The sequence below is a fragment of the Rhinolophus ferrumequinum genome, chromosome 21, assembly GCF_004115265.2.
Source record: "Rhinolophus ferrumequinum isolate MPI-CBG mRhiFer1 chromosome 21, mRhiFer1_v1.p, whole genome shotgun sequence".
In the NCBI taxonomy this organism is placed as follows: Eukaryota; Metazoa; Chordata; class Mammalia; order Chiroptera; family Rhinolophidae; genus Rhinolophus; species Rhinolophus ferrumequinum.
In genome coordinates this window covers 9,622,051-9,636,796 of record NC_046304.1, presented here as the reverse complement: position 1 = coordinate 9,636,796, position 14,746 = coordinate 9,622,051, and the positions used below count along the sequence as shown (strand labels likewise).

Sequence of the window (14,746 nt, the reverse complement as noted above, 5' to 3'; positions counted from 1 at the left end):
GGAAGACCAAATAGTCTCTGAAACACTTTGCAAAGATGCCAAACCTGTTTTCCACTGGAGTGGAAAATCCATAGCACTTGAGAAAGTTCTCCCCCTCCCTACCCCACTGGGCAGGGAGGCAGGGGGAGGACCCTGCAGAGACAGCCAGAATGACCAGGGGGCACTCCACTCCTACTCTTGGTTGCTTAGTGTATTGGGTAATTAAAATCTCTTCTAAACAATCCCATACTTCTGTTGTACCTGAAGAGAGACCCACTTACTTCCTAAGAGGTGTGGTGATGTGCTGTAAGGTATGCATAGAGGAAACTTAGATTTCGTGGCTACTGACCTTTTTAGCCATGAAAGCTACTTATAGAGCATCTGTCTATCTTCAGATGCCCAAAGCACAACTGTTTGACACAAAAATGAGACAGGAAAAGAATCAAGGAGAAAGAAGAACACATAGAAGGAGGGAAAAGAGAGTACAAGGGGAGGGCATGTTAGAGAGCAGGGAAGGGTCACCAGTAATTGCCACGAGGTACCACTCATTGGTGTCCTTGTACAATAAATCCACTTATTTCTCCGCTCACTCCATTCTCTCTACCCTCTTCCTCTCTTGTCCACACATACTCTGTTCTTACTCTTCTTTTAAATATCTGAGCATCTGATACTGTGCTTCGTCCCCTGGTTAGAATGAAGAACATAATAATTCCTTGCCCATGAGAGAGAAATACTAATTAAATATATCCATTTATTCTCTAGATAGTTCATTCATGCCTACTATGTGCCAGCTTCTCTTCTAGGTGCTGGGAATTGAGCTGCGAACAAGACCCAGCGCCTGTTCTCATGGAGCTCACGTTCTATTGGGGAGGTGTTAGATAATAAAACACGTCAACAAACGACTTACCACAGTGTTAAGTGAAATGATAAGGTGTAACCTGGGAGGTGGGGGAGGCAGCCAACCTGAGATAAGGTGGCCAGGGAAGGCTTCTTTTCAGAGGGGACATTTGAGCTGGGAACTGAGTGACAAGGAGTCAGCCACTCCAATACTTGGGGACAGGGTATTCCAGGCAGAAGAAATAGCAAAGACAAAGGGCCTGAGGTGGGAATGATCTTGGCAAGTTCAAGGAACAGAGAATTGCCAAGTAGTGAGGAGTGCGGGGTGGGGGGGTCAGGCTGGAGCGGTGGATGGGGACTTGTAGTACAGGTGTCCAGTCCAAGTGTGGGGTTTAGTCTAAAGGGCACAGGAAGCCACTGCAAAATTTAAAGCGGGGTGTGGTCTCGTTACCAATTTAAGAGGTGATGCTGATTGTTATGGGCAATGAAGGGAGGCAAGACTGGAAGCCGAAGCAGCAGCTGATGTCTTGCAGTCGTCTCAGCGGTGAATGATGGTGGCTGGGCCCCTGGAGGTAGTGGTGGAGATGGAGAGAAGTGGATGGGGAACATGTTTTGGGAGCAGTCAACAGAACTTGCTAATGAGTCTAAGGGTATGGGGTGGAGGGACTGTGGGAGAGATGAGAAGACAGGGTGACTCCTGGGTTTTTATATAGTTATGTCTGGTGAGTGCTTTGAAGGCAAAATTGAGGGTGCTTTGAAGTGCACGTTACAGGTATGAAAGAGGAAAAAACTCTTGTTTTCTTACACTACCCTTTATTACTACCACACTTACAGTACTTCTGACACCAGAAGTGTGGGTGTTTTTCCCATACCAAACAATTCTGCAATTCTCTGCAGACACCGAGTGTCCTACAGTTCAACTCTGACACACTCTACCTGGAGATAGCATCAGACCCCACAGGTTAAGGACTCAGTCCCACAAGACTGTTTCCCCACCAGACACCAATTTACAAGTCCCTGTTGTCACATGGGCTTCTGACCTACTGGCTTTCAATTGGAGGTTCCCATGACTCCTTCCTCAGGTTCCATAGTTTGCTAGAGCAGCTCAGAACTCAGGAAAACAGTTTATTTAGCCGTTTACTGGTTTATTACAAAAGAATACAACTCGGGTACAGTCAGAAGGAAGAGATGCACAGGGCAAGGTGTGTGGAAAGGGGAGCCGAGCCTCCGAGTCCTCTCGGGGCAAGTTACCCTCCCAGCACTTCCGTGTCCATTAACCTGGGAGCTCTCCAAACCCCTTCTGCTAGGGTTTTTATGGAGGCATCGTTACATAGGTGTGATTGATTAAATAATTGGCCATTAGTGATAAACTCAACCTCTAGCTCCCTTCCCTTTCTCAGGAGGTGTGGGGGAGGGGAGCTGAAAGTTCCAACCATCTAATCACATGGTTGTTTACCCTGGCACCCAGCCCCATCCTCTGGTTATCTACCAACTTTCCAAAAATCACCTCAATAACATCACTCAGGTGTGGTAGTAAGGGGCTTGTTACAAATAATAAAAGATGTTTCTTTCACCTTTATTTTTGCTCTTATGACTTAGGAAATGTCAAGGGTTTTGGGAGCTCTGTGCCAGGAGCAGGTGTGGAGAGCAAATATATATTTCTTATTAAAATCACAATATCACAAAGTGCCTGACAGGTACAGGGCGAGTCAGGAGAGGATTCCTGAGGAATTGACATTGGAGCCAATCAGATATTAAGGACTGCCAGTGCCGTTTGGGTAGATTACTGTTGGAAGATGAGTAAGAAGCGAGGTGTTCATGCTAAAAAAAAAAAAAAAAAAAAAAAAAAAGTACTGATGACAACGAAAAATATCTGCTTTGTGCCTAATAATCTACAGTAAAGAAAAAATAATTGCTAGCGATGCCCATCAGGCTAGGACTTTTGAGGTCTGAGACTTTTGAGCCTGAGAAGAACTCTCAGGCTACATGTGAGATTTTGAGGTTAAAAGTGAGACTTTTGAGGTCTGAGAAGTGCCCATCAGGCTAGGACTTTTGAGGACTTTTTCTGTAGCAGTCAGTGACAGCCAGCTCCACGCTGGTGCCTCTGAGTGGTGCTGCTGGCTGGGCCCTCCTCAGCCTTTTCTCCATTTGGGAGGGCTTGCCTGGAATGCAAAGTTGCCCTGGTATCAGCCTTCTTTATAAAATTGAAAGCCAAAAGAGGTATTATGGGTTAACTGAGAGGACCCTGTTCACTGACTTTCTCCCTCCTCCATCTTCCCTCCCCCCCTTTCAGGGGGCTGAGTGTTTGACTTTGGCTGGAACAGGGAAAGAGCAATAGTATTAGGGTGCTGGAGATATGGACTAGAGGAAAAATAATTAGCTGTTCTATATGATTATGACCACAACCTAAAACCACCTGCAAGTTTAATAACCAAGATTGTTGCTCTATTGGAGTTTTGCCTAGAGGAGAGAGTGCGTGTACACGTGGGCGTGCATGTATTTGTTTATTTCTGCGTGTCATTCATAGCTTTATTCACAGAAAGTCTAATCTGGTCCCCATTATAGGCAGCGTTCGTTCCCTTTTAGGCAGAGTATGCTTTAGAAGGCTTTCTCAGAACAGATCTTGGAGAGGCGACATCTTGCTTCTGGTGGCGTAGATGTCAGTTCCACTGTCCAGTAAGCAGGTGAAGCTGGCCAGGTTTGAGGTGTGAAATGTGTTTTTGGCAGCAGTGAGAGATCAGAGTGATGACATGTGCAGTGTCAAAGCCTGGGTCTTACTTCTGGGTGTTTGTAACTGGTGGAAAGCCAAGAAGTGCTGAGGTTCAGTAGCCGCTGATTAGGTTGGCTTTGTAACAAGCGAAGAGACGAGGAGAATGACCGACCACCTTAGGGAGGTGGGTGATTGAAGGGCAGGGGGGTGATTTTCTGTCCCTTTGCTCTGTGAGTGTTTGGGGGACAATAGGACAGAACTGCGAATGCTCTGGAAGGGATGGCGAGGACTACAGCAACTCTCAGGCTACCTGTGAGATAGCTGGAGCCTAGTAACTTCCAGAGGTTTCTGTAAAAGTGATGCTGCCCTTCTCTCTTCCTGATTTCTTGGTCCCACTCACTCTGTCCTCATTTCTCATCCTTTCAGAAACAGGTGCACTTCACTTCCTTTCTGTAGTTTATTGTGAAAATCATGTTTTCTTCATTCTTTAAATATAAAATTAGACCCTTGTAATGTTTTTATCCAAACTACACGTCTCTTGCTCCCTGACAGACATTCGTGGTTCAATATAAAGGCCTCTCCCTGAGCCCTGTTCCAGTTTAATATGATGCAACTCTGTAAGAAAAAGGCAGCCTAACTTAGTTTTAGTAGGTTTAAAGAAAAAGAAAAAAAAGAATAAGTCAAAGAAAAATATTCCTTTTCATTTGTTTGCTTAAATGTGAAACAGGGATTTGGAAATTTCCTAAGGACAAAAATACCTCCTTCAAGCCTCTGTTATGTTTAGGTACTCAATAGGTGAAAATGGGAGAAGGATTGGAAGAGAAACAGGGTGGCAGAGGAGACCCCCACAGTGTCGGGTCCCCCTGCTGGCTGGATCTTGATGTCTGAACACCATTTTTTTTACCAAAACATTACCATGGTTTTCCCACAGGGAAATTTATCAGAGGCAGTGAGAGGGGTTGAACATTAAATACTCGCGTCTGTTTTCTAAAATCATGGTTGCTGTTCTCTTAACTTGCATCCAGGCAAACTGACTTTCTGTGAGCAGATCCCTTGGGGTCGCCTTGGGCAGCACCCGGAAAACCTCAGGGTATCTTTCTTGTCCCTGTTTATTTTATTTATTTTTTTTTCTGTTTTGTCTGTTCAACAGTCAAGCAAAGTCAGAAAACCTGGTTCTGATAGCAGCTCCGGTTTCCTTGCTGACTGACCCTCGGGCTATTTTGTGGTGCAAGCACAGACTGCTTGTGGGATACAGTTCCATTTTCCCAAGGAAGTTAATGTAGATTTTAGGATAAAGGATTTCTTATCCAGAAATCCCTTATATTTTGGAATATATTCTGGGTATTTCCTATCAATGAAATTACAAAATACGTGGCCTTTTGTGTTTGACTTCCTTCACATAGCATAATGTTTTTGAGTTTCAGCCATGTTGTAGCATGTGTCGGGACGTCATGGCTGAAGAATAATGCACTATGTGTATACGCTACATTTTGTTTACCCATTCATCCATTGGTGACCATTTGGGTGGTTTCCACCCTTTGACTATTGTGAATGATACTGCTGTGAACATTTATTTGTGTACAGGTATTTGTTGGGATACCTGTTTTCAATTTCTGGAGTATATACGTAGGAGTAGAATTACAATGGTAATTCTATATTAAAGTTTTTAGTAGCAACTGCCAAACTGTTTAAATGTAATTAAACTTAAATTTCTATTCTTTGTCCTCACAGATCTTCCTTGACTTGTCCCCACTGCCTGAAACAGAGCAACACCTTCGATCCTTTTCTGTGTGTGTCACTGCCTATCCCTTTGCGCCAGACGAGGTATGTGAGCATCATGCCAGTGAACTTGACTTCTATCCGTACATTTTTTTTTTTTTAAAGATTTTTATTGGGGAAGGGGAACAGGACTTTATTGGGGAACAGTGTGTACTTCCGGGCCTTTTTTCCAAGTCAAGTTGTTGTCCTTTCAATCTTAGTTGTGGAGGGCGCAGCTCAATTCCAGGTCCAGTTGCTGTTTTCTAGTTGCAGGGGGCGCAGCCCACCATCCCTTGCGGGAGTCGAACCAGCAACCTTATGGTTGAGAGGATGTGCTCCAACCAACTGAGCCATCTGGGAGCTCAGCGGCAACTCAGCTCAAGGTGCTGTGTTCAATCTTAGTTGCAGGGGGCGCTGTCCACCATCCCTTGCGGGACTCGAGGAATTGAACCGGCAACCTGTGGTTGAGAGCCCACTGGCCCATGTGGGAATCGAACCGGCAGCCTTCGGAGTTAGGAGCACGGAGCTCTAACCGCCTGAGTCACCGGGCCGGCCCCCTATCCCTACTTTTTATTGGGAACCTTCTGGCCTTGCAGCGGCAATTTTCTCTCCTTTGCTTCTCAGCCAATAGTTCTCTAGAAACCAGCCTTATAACTGGGTGACATTCAGTTACGGAATGTGACAATTAAAGTGAAGGGTTACAGTGTCCCATCTTTAACTGAAGAAGTAATTACAAACAATGCTTTTGTTTATCAGCACCAGGCTTATGTCTTTGGCCCATTCAGAAGCTGGCATGGGCCAATCAGTACCACTCGGTCAGATGGGCAAACGGGAAAAAAATCTGTCACCGTCTACTTATGCCTGCTGTATTTCCAAATCCTTTCTCCTGTTTACGAAGGTGTAGGAAAATGTTTATCCAAGGAGCAAAGGAAAAGGAAAAGGGTTGTTGGAGCAAATGAGAAAAAAAGAAAAGAGGAGATAGAATTGGGTAACAATCATGGTGAGGCCCAGCTTTACAAAAAAACAGTAAGAAGTCCATGGTGCCAGCCTTCCAGAAGCCCAGGCCTTGGTGGTGACTATAAGGCAACTGGATCTCCATCATGGAAGTTTAGTGAGCTCCTAGATAGTGTCCTTCACTGTCATTGGGATGGTGGCATTTCTTCCTGTGTTCCTCACTTCCACGAATACCATCTCTCATGCCCTCTGTGGACATCCTCCATCTTGAGGATGCAGCGGAAGACGTGACAGCCTCATAAAGCCTTTCCCGACAACTTAATCTCCCTTTCTGCTCTGAATTCCTGTGTCACACATGTGACACTGGCTTATCCTATCACCAGTGATACCATCAGAGGATGTCTACTGGTAGGTGTGAGTTAAGATTCCTGGCTGGACGCAGCATAGCGTATTGGTTAGGACGACTAACTCTGGGGCCAGACTGCCTGTGTTCAAATCCCAGCTCTGTTAATTAGCTGTGTGAATAATTACTGCCCTATAGAACAGCAGACACAGGAGCGGGAGGAATGAGGCCTGGTATGTGGGTGGGGAGAGTAGGATGTGGGATTAGAGGGGTCCGGTATGTCCCATCACCAAGGGAGAATTTTAGTAAGGAAAGGAAGGCATCATTAGCAGTGTTGAATCCTACTGAAGAAGAAGCTTGACTACTTTACTTCTCAAACTTAAAGTTTGGTTTTGGTTAAGATTATCTATTTAATAAACAGAACCTTGAGACGTAGACTTTATTTTGATTCTTAATCAAATACCTTTTCTTTTTAACTCAGCAAAGACCCTCCGAGAATTGGCTCTCCACTGCTACCTTGTGACAGTGTACCTAAAATGCAGTGACCGGACCTGGAAGCAGAGATTAGCCTAAGTGCTGAACGTGACCCACTGTCAATGGTGTTGGCCACAGTCCATGTCCGTCCTTTAATGTTGTGGACTCCTTCCTATTTTTCAGGTTCTTGAGTGTCACCTTGGTTTTCCCCTCTAAGAGCCAGCGGTTCCTGCGGGTTGGCCTTGCCGTGCCGATTCTCAGCACAGTGGCAGCCCTGAGGAAAATGGTGGCAGACGAAGGCCAAGTCCCTGCAGATGAGGTATGATGGCATTGCATGTGGCCTTGTCACTGGATGACAAAATGCTAAATAGGCTAATTTCTGGTTCTCTAGTTTAGGCTAACTTCTGGTTCCCAGGTTCCTCTAGTGTGACTCATGAGTTTCTGTTTGATTAGTAGTCTCTGGTGTCCGTGATGACTGAGCTTTGACTTCTCCTGGCGTTTGCACAGAATAATCAGAGAAAGACTCCACCTTTGTCTTCAAGAACGTGATGATCACCGTCATAGTAATTCCAACAGGAGCTATCCCTCAGTCGTGCTTAGGAAGTGCTGGGCACTATTCTATGCACGGTATATGCATAGCTGAATTAATCCTTATAACCGTCCTGTGAAGTAGCTATTATAGTTATCCTTATTTTGCCAGAGAGCAAAGAAGAGGCATGGAGAGGTTGAGTGACTTGCCTAGGGTCACGCAGCTGCTAAGTGGCTGAGGCAGGACGTGAATACAGATGACTTGATTTCAGAGCCTGAGCGACTATTCAGTGTTTTCACTCATGAGCATATAGACCGGGATACTGAAGGGACAATGAATGAAATATGAGGAACCACTGAGGGAACTGAGGACATGTAACATGAGAGGGGAGATCTGGGGGAAAATGGGATGGCTGTGCTCTAGTGTTTTTTAAAAGGAGTCTTGGTAAAGAAATTGGATTCGCTGTGACTCTGGAGGACAGAACTTGTAAGAGGGGCCCCATAAAAGTGCAGGATAGAGATGATGGTGAGAAAAAGCAATATGGCATGGTGGGAAGGGCTCAGAATGGGGTTCTAATTGTGAGTCAGTCACTTTCTAGTTTTTTGATCTTTAACAAAATAATTGGTCCTCTGTTTCTTTAACTACAAAATGGAAATTTTATACTTCCCTGATGACCTCATGGGATTTTGTTCAAGTTAAATAATATTTTTAACTTTTTTGTCAAGGGATAATACACATACAATCAAGTGTACCTGTCTTAAGGTTAAAATTTGTTGAATTTTTTTACATGCATATACATCCATGTAAACCACCATGATTACTTGAATCTCTATCATTCCAGTGGGCTTCTACCTGCCCCCTCCCAACCAGTCCCTCTGACCTCTACCATCATTTTTATGAGGGTCTCGAGTGGAAGAAAATGTGTATATCTTGCTTTGTAAACTCAAAGTGTCCTGTAGGGATCTATTGAGAGAGTAAGAGAGAGAGTAGGACAGTAGGTGAAAATCTTGGGGGAAAAAATGGCAGTAATGAAAGATCAAAATGGTGAAGTCTGAAAGAGGTAGAGTTTGAATAATTAAGAGAGTAAAAGGACTGTCAGGACTTTGAGAGGTGTGATGTGTTTGTTCAGCGAGATATGTATCACTTGGGATTCCTAAAGTGCAGGGATGGACACTTTGATTGGAACCTAGTCTATTTTGAGATTTTGTTTAAACAGGCAATCTTATCCAATTTATATTATCTATGATTATAGATATATTTGGACTTATTTATAGCATCTTATTTTATGCTTTCTATTTACTCTGCTTTTCCTTTGTTTCTTTTCCCCCTCCTTTACTGTTTTTTGTTTATTTTATTTTTTTTACTGCTTCTTTTGGATTGAGCAATTTTTCTTTATTCCATCTCTTCAGGTTTGGGTCATATAATTATATTTCTATGCTGTTACTGTTTATCACAAACTGTCAACATGCATAAGTAACAAAGTCTTATGTTAATTTTCCCAAAAAAACACAAGGATCTTGGCATGTTTTAATTTCCTTTATATCTTTTTCATTTAGATATTATTATAGATGGATATTGTTGTCCAGTATTTTAATCCCTCCTCCTCTTTCTCCCCGGTTGTAGTAGTAGTATAGTTTGTTATTATAGGATTGTATAGGTTTATATAATATGCATATATTTACCATTTATCAATGTTTACTATTTTCTTTGGTTTATTATTTCTTCTCACATCTCAAGTTTTCCTTTTTGATTCAGTTTGTTTGTTTTTAACCCTGAAATGTATCTTTTACAAGAGAATTTCTCAGACAGTGAGCCTTCAATGGTTTATGTGTGCTGAGATGTTGATTCCTTCAGCCCTTGAGGTGACAAAGTTGGGTCTGGGGCAGCCAGAACCTTCAAGGCAGTCACCCCTATTTTCCACTATAAAAGCAGCTTCTTCTGCTTACCTCAGTGTTCCATAAAAATATTTTTCATATATGACACAATGTGAAAAAAGTTGGTAGTTCTATTAGAAGTTCTTTCAGTGGAGATCTGTTAGCAGTAAACACTCACTATTTGTTTATCTGAAGAAGACTTTATTTTATGTTCATCTTATGTGATGGTTTAGCTGGGTATTAAACTTTAGATTTTCCACTTTCTTCCTCCCACCCTTCTATAAAGCAGTTTGATATTCTATTGCTGCAGCTGAGATGTCTGTAGCCAATCTAATTGTTATACATACTGTGTTTCAGTACAAAAATAAATAGTATTCTCACTAGTTAGAAGGAAGGCAAGGGTAAAAGAGAGGTGTAAGCCTATCAGTCACTTTTACTTTATTTTATTAATTTTTAAAATTAAAAAAAATTTTGAATTACTGTTGACATTCAATATTACATTAGTTTCATGAATATAGCATACTGTTTAAACATTTATATAACTTATGAGGTGATCCTTCCATAGGTCTAGTCCCGTCTGACGCCATATATAGCTATTACAATATTGACTGTATTCCCCATGCTGTGCTTTACATCCCCCTGACTATTTTGTAACTGCCAATTTGTATTCTTAATCCTTTTACCCTTAGATTTTTTATTTGTTAAGTTCTCTTTGAGAAATCAAGAGGGAAAATGATCCTTCTCATTCCAGGTGATCTTGGTTGAACTGTATCCCAGTGGACTCCAGCGGTCTTTCTTTGATGAAGAAGACCTGAACAGTATTGCAGAGGGAGATAATGTGTATGCCTTCCAAGCCCCTCCACCACCTGGCCAGGAGATACTCTCAGGTAGTGCTTGCATACTTTTACTTAAATATTCTGAGTTACAGGTTTGAGAGGGTACTCATTGTGTGCTAAGGCATAAGACATTTGATTTTAGTACTCGGAACTATCAACCTTATTTTCTCTGATATTTGTGTACAGGTGGTTGATTATTAAAAAATATTCAATTAACACAGTGGTTTTCAAAACCTTAGTGAATATCAGAGTCACTTGGAGGACTTGTTTAAGCAGATTTCTGAGTCCTATCCACAAAGTTTCTGATTCAGTAGGTCAGGGGAAGGGCCTGAGAATTTGCAAGTATAAAGAGTGCCCAGGTGGTACCGACGCTACTGGTCCTGAGACCATCCTTTGACACTCACTAATCAGAATAGATGCTGGGGTAATCTTTGTTTTCAGATGCCTGTGGTTCAAGGTCTGTGTTTAAAGTAAAATTTTTACAGACAGGATCAATAGATGGCCAAAGAGGTTATTAAATGACTTTTTGTTACCAGTCCCACTTCCCGATGCTTGCCTTTACCAAACTTTAGATTGGCTAAGACGGTCAGTTTCTAACAGTCTTTCATTGTAGGTCAGTATAGATTTGGGCCCAATTAGCCAGTCAAAAAGGCCCATATTTAGGTGCCAGTGTTACCATATACCCCCGATGAATCCTGGGCACAGGTCTCATATCCTCAGCCAGCCTAGGTGGCAGGCTGTGGGAACCAAATATCTGCAGTTGCTCTGGGTCAACAGAGACTCTGGGCAAGGAATCTGAAACAGGACGTTGACTGGTCCTGATTATGTTGTAAATCCATGAAACAAACCACCGTTTCAAATTCAATCGCAGGTGACACATCTGTGCCTTAAAAGTCAAATTTTCAGAAATGATTAGAAATTGAAAAAAGTCCAATTCCTCTGCTTCCTCAAGGGTAAAGATTGTTACCTTCTCTGTGTGCTTTTTATGTTGGCTTTCTAAGAGAGTGGATGCCCTATGGCTCTCTGATTTTGGTTGCATACAAGCAACCAAAATCATTTTGGAGTATTTTTCAGATTGGCTTTGAAGCGTGTTAGTTAAAATCCCTGCCCTTATTTTAAAATTATTGGCTGAACACAACACACATTCACTAGTTATATGATCTTCATGTGCCAGATGCCAGATCTCTTCCCCTAAAGTGTTCTAGTGTCTCCCAAGGGTGGTTAAGAGATGCTCAAAGAGGAAGAAGACCTAGAGAAGCCAGGATCCTGAACCAGTGAAGCAGCTCCTTTAAGAATAACAAACGTAATTCTCTTTCTTCAGCTCGTGCACCTGGTCCGTCGGTCTCCCCACGCTTGGCAGCCTGTAAGGGTCAGCGATTTTCCCCGCCCGTCCATAGTGAGAACAAGGTGCTAATCCTCTTCTGTAACTTGGTGGGGTCAGGGCAGCAGGCTAGCAGGTATGTTTAACTTCATCCTTCTTACATAATGTCTGAGATGTGTAGACATGTACTTGGAATTCTGTCTAAATAATTCTAATTTGGTAAAATGAAACATCCATCCTCAAGATTAATCAACTAAGAGAAGGAATAGGGTACTTTCTGATCAAAAGATCAGAAATAACTGCCTTAAGCAGATGGTAAACATCATCCTTAACAATTAAATATTGGAAGCTTTCCTATTAATTTCAGGAACAATTTTTATTGCTCTCACCACTATTATTTTATACGGTGTTGTAAAGCCTTGGCGGTAAGATATGGAAAAAGAAAAAGAAACTGGTCATAAGAGGAGATAAAACTACCACTATCTGCAGGTTATATCAATGTCCAGAGAACCAAGAACATAAAAGTGATTAGAACTAATGAAAAAATTCAGGGAAGTGATTGGTTACATAACAAATATACAAAAGTGTAGTTTTCTTATATAAACCAAATAAATGTTTTAAAAAATACAACTTCAATCAAACATTTTTAGATTGATAAAACATTTGTAAAATTTATCTGGAATAATAAACTTGTAAGAATAGGCAGAAAATATTGGGGGAGGGAAGAAGGAGGAAGAAGAATTGCTCTATTAAAACAGAACAGTTTTAATTATTAAAATATTGTGATAAAGGCAGAAGAATAGACACTTAAATCGATGGAACAGAGTAGGCCAAAATGTATTTAAATATTTATTATATGATAAAATGACATATTTTATATTACTAGAGAGTGAATGAATTACTCAAATCAAAAAGTCTGGGCTAATTGAGTTCTTTCTTAATTTTATATAATCAAATTTTTAGTCCCACCATAAATTCACTTGTATAAATTCTGGATTGATTAGAGAGGTAATTGTAGGAAAGGAAACCTTAAAATAACTTGAATATAATGTAGGGGGATATTTATGTCTTTGGGTGGGGGGCTATTTTAACACCTAAGGCAGGGGCTATAGAGAAAAAGGCGAGTGTTTTAAATATATTTGTAATTTTAAACTAAACGCAAATTTAAAAGGTAAAGCACAAATGAGGAAAAATATTTATATCGTGTAACAGATAAAGGATGAGTATCCATCACATAAAACCTAGCTCTCAAATTTTTGAGAGAAATACTCACTTAATAAAACAAGCCACAGAGATTAATATTAGTTCACAGAAGAAATACAAGCTTAGGTTAAAATATTCAACTTCATATAGTAGTAGAAGAAATTTTGATTGCAATAGCAACGTGGTATTCTTAACCTCTCAGATTGTTAAAGAACTTTTGAAAACTGGCAATACTCATTCTGGGTAAGTGTCAAGGGAACAGTACATGTGCCTGACTGACAACAAATCTGTGGTTTTTCTGGAGGGCGGCTGGGAAATAAATAGCTTCCGTCTTATGTTTCCACTTCTGGAATTTTATCCTAAAGAAACAATTAGTCATACCCAAAGGTGTACGTATAAGAATATATGTAGCTCCTGTTGTAAGCAAGCATTGTTTAAATAAAAAATCGGAAGCAACCCGAATGCCTCACAGGAGAAGATAAGGTAAATAAATGCATCTGTCCACAGAATGTAGGACCCTTGCCCATTCAGACACACCACCTCAGATGTGTGCCGTTGTAGCAAAGTTTATTCAACAGTTTCACATTCTTTTTTTTTAAATTTATTGGGGTGACAATTGTTAGTAAAATTACATAGATTTCAGGTGTACAATTCTGTATCACATCATCTATAAATCCCATTGTGTGTTCACCACCCGGAGTCAGTTCTCCTTCCATCGCCATATATTTCAGTTTCACATTCTTATCCCACGGGATCTTCATGTAACCTTGCACAGTGTGGCTGTGGAACACTCAGTGGTCAGTGATTTGTCCACTAGTTCCCATGGCCGAGCTGGGACTGACGGCCATAGCCACATTGGGGGTTCTCGGTGCTACAAGCTCACTCCTGTGTGTTCATCAGATGGGGATATGAAAAAGTCGCCAGTTATGAGGTTACTCCTGATGCACAAAAAAATGTGTCAGCTTGAGTGGGTTCCTTCTGGGTTTATCTCTGCCTTGCTTTCCTCTGGCTCCAATGTTCTCTTACTCCACTCTCTACTGTGGGGAAGAGCATTTCCCTGCCGGCTAATCATTCGGCGCCATCTTTTTACGTTGCAAGGTCTCTCTTTGGCTTTGCATCCGTGGGCCTCTGTTTTCACCCCAGTGTCTGCATTTGCAACAAGGTTCTCTGACGGACAATTTTGTATTGTGCTTGGTACTTAGGTCTTATCCAGTGGAAAGGAGTGTATGAGTAGAGCAAATGCTCCTGGCTGTTGGGTACTGTTGGTTTTTCCTTTATTGAAATAACCTGATGGCCTTGGATTTTCAGGTTTGGGCCACCGTTTCTGATAAAGGAAGATAGAACAATTTCCTGGGTCCAGCTCCAGCAGTGCATTCTCAGTAAGGTCCGATATCTCATGAAGAGTGAGGCCCCCGTGCAGGTCAGTGTGTGTGTGTGTGTGTGTGTGTGTGTGTGTGTGTGTGTGTCTGTGTTGTGGGGCTGGAGATGAGGGTGGGAAACTAGGAATAGCTCAGGAGAGACAAGAATTTCCTGTTAATGAGTGTTCATGTTGTTTGCTAAAGCAACTTTGATTTCTGTGCAAGGAAATAAACAATTTATGGCCTGTAGCGTTTCACTCTTGATGGCATTACAAAACACCTTTTATGGACAGAGCTTTTTTTTCTCTTTCATTCTTACAAAACACCATTGGAATAGAGTGGGATTTACATTATTCTCAATTTTGTATATTTATGGCTTACCATAGTTCTTCCTAGAGGATAGCATATTGTGATAAATTGTAACTTCTATATTTAAGTCAAAAAATTCAAGAGACTTGAGATATAATTTCTGTAGAATATTAAAATTGATGTTTATGTCCAAATATGAAAACCTAGATATTAAAATGATTTTGTCCAGTTTTTCAAAAACTAAGATGGGAAACTCAAGGG

General features: G+C 41.5%; 1 protein-coding gene across 3 annotated transcripts in view; it reads left to right on the top strand.

The window, feature by feature from the left end:
* Positions 1-14,746, top strand: part of USP43 (ubiquitin specific peptidase 43) — a 54,630-nt gene that overhangs the window by 16,722 nt on the left and 23,162 nt on the right. For all 3 annotated transcript variants that reach the window (XM_033091751.1, XM_033091750.1, XM_033091752.1), the window contains 5 exons: positions 5,258-5,350; positions 7,239-7,374; positions 10,210-10,345; positions 11,616-11,751; positions 14,127-14,238. In XM_033091751.1, coding sequence (XP_032947642.1) covers positions 5,258-5,350; positions 7,239-7,374; positions 10,210-10,345; positions 11,616-11,751; positions 14,127-14,238 — 613 coding nt within the window. The remainder of the gene's footprint in view (positions 1-5,257; positions 5,351-7,238; positions 7,375-10,209; positions 10,346-11,615; positions 11,752-14,126; positions 14,239-14,746) is intronic.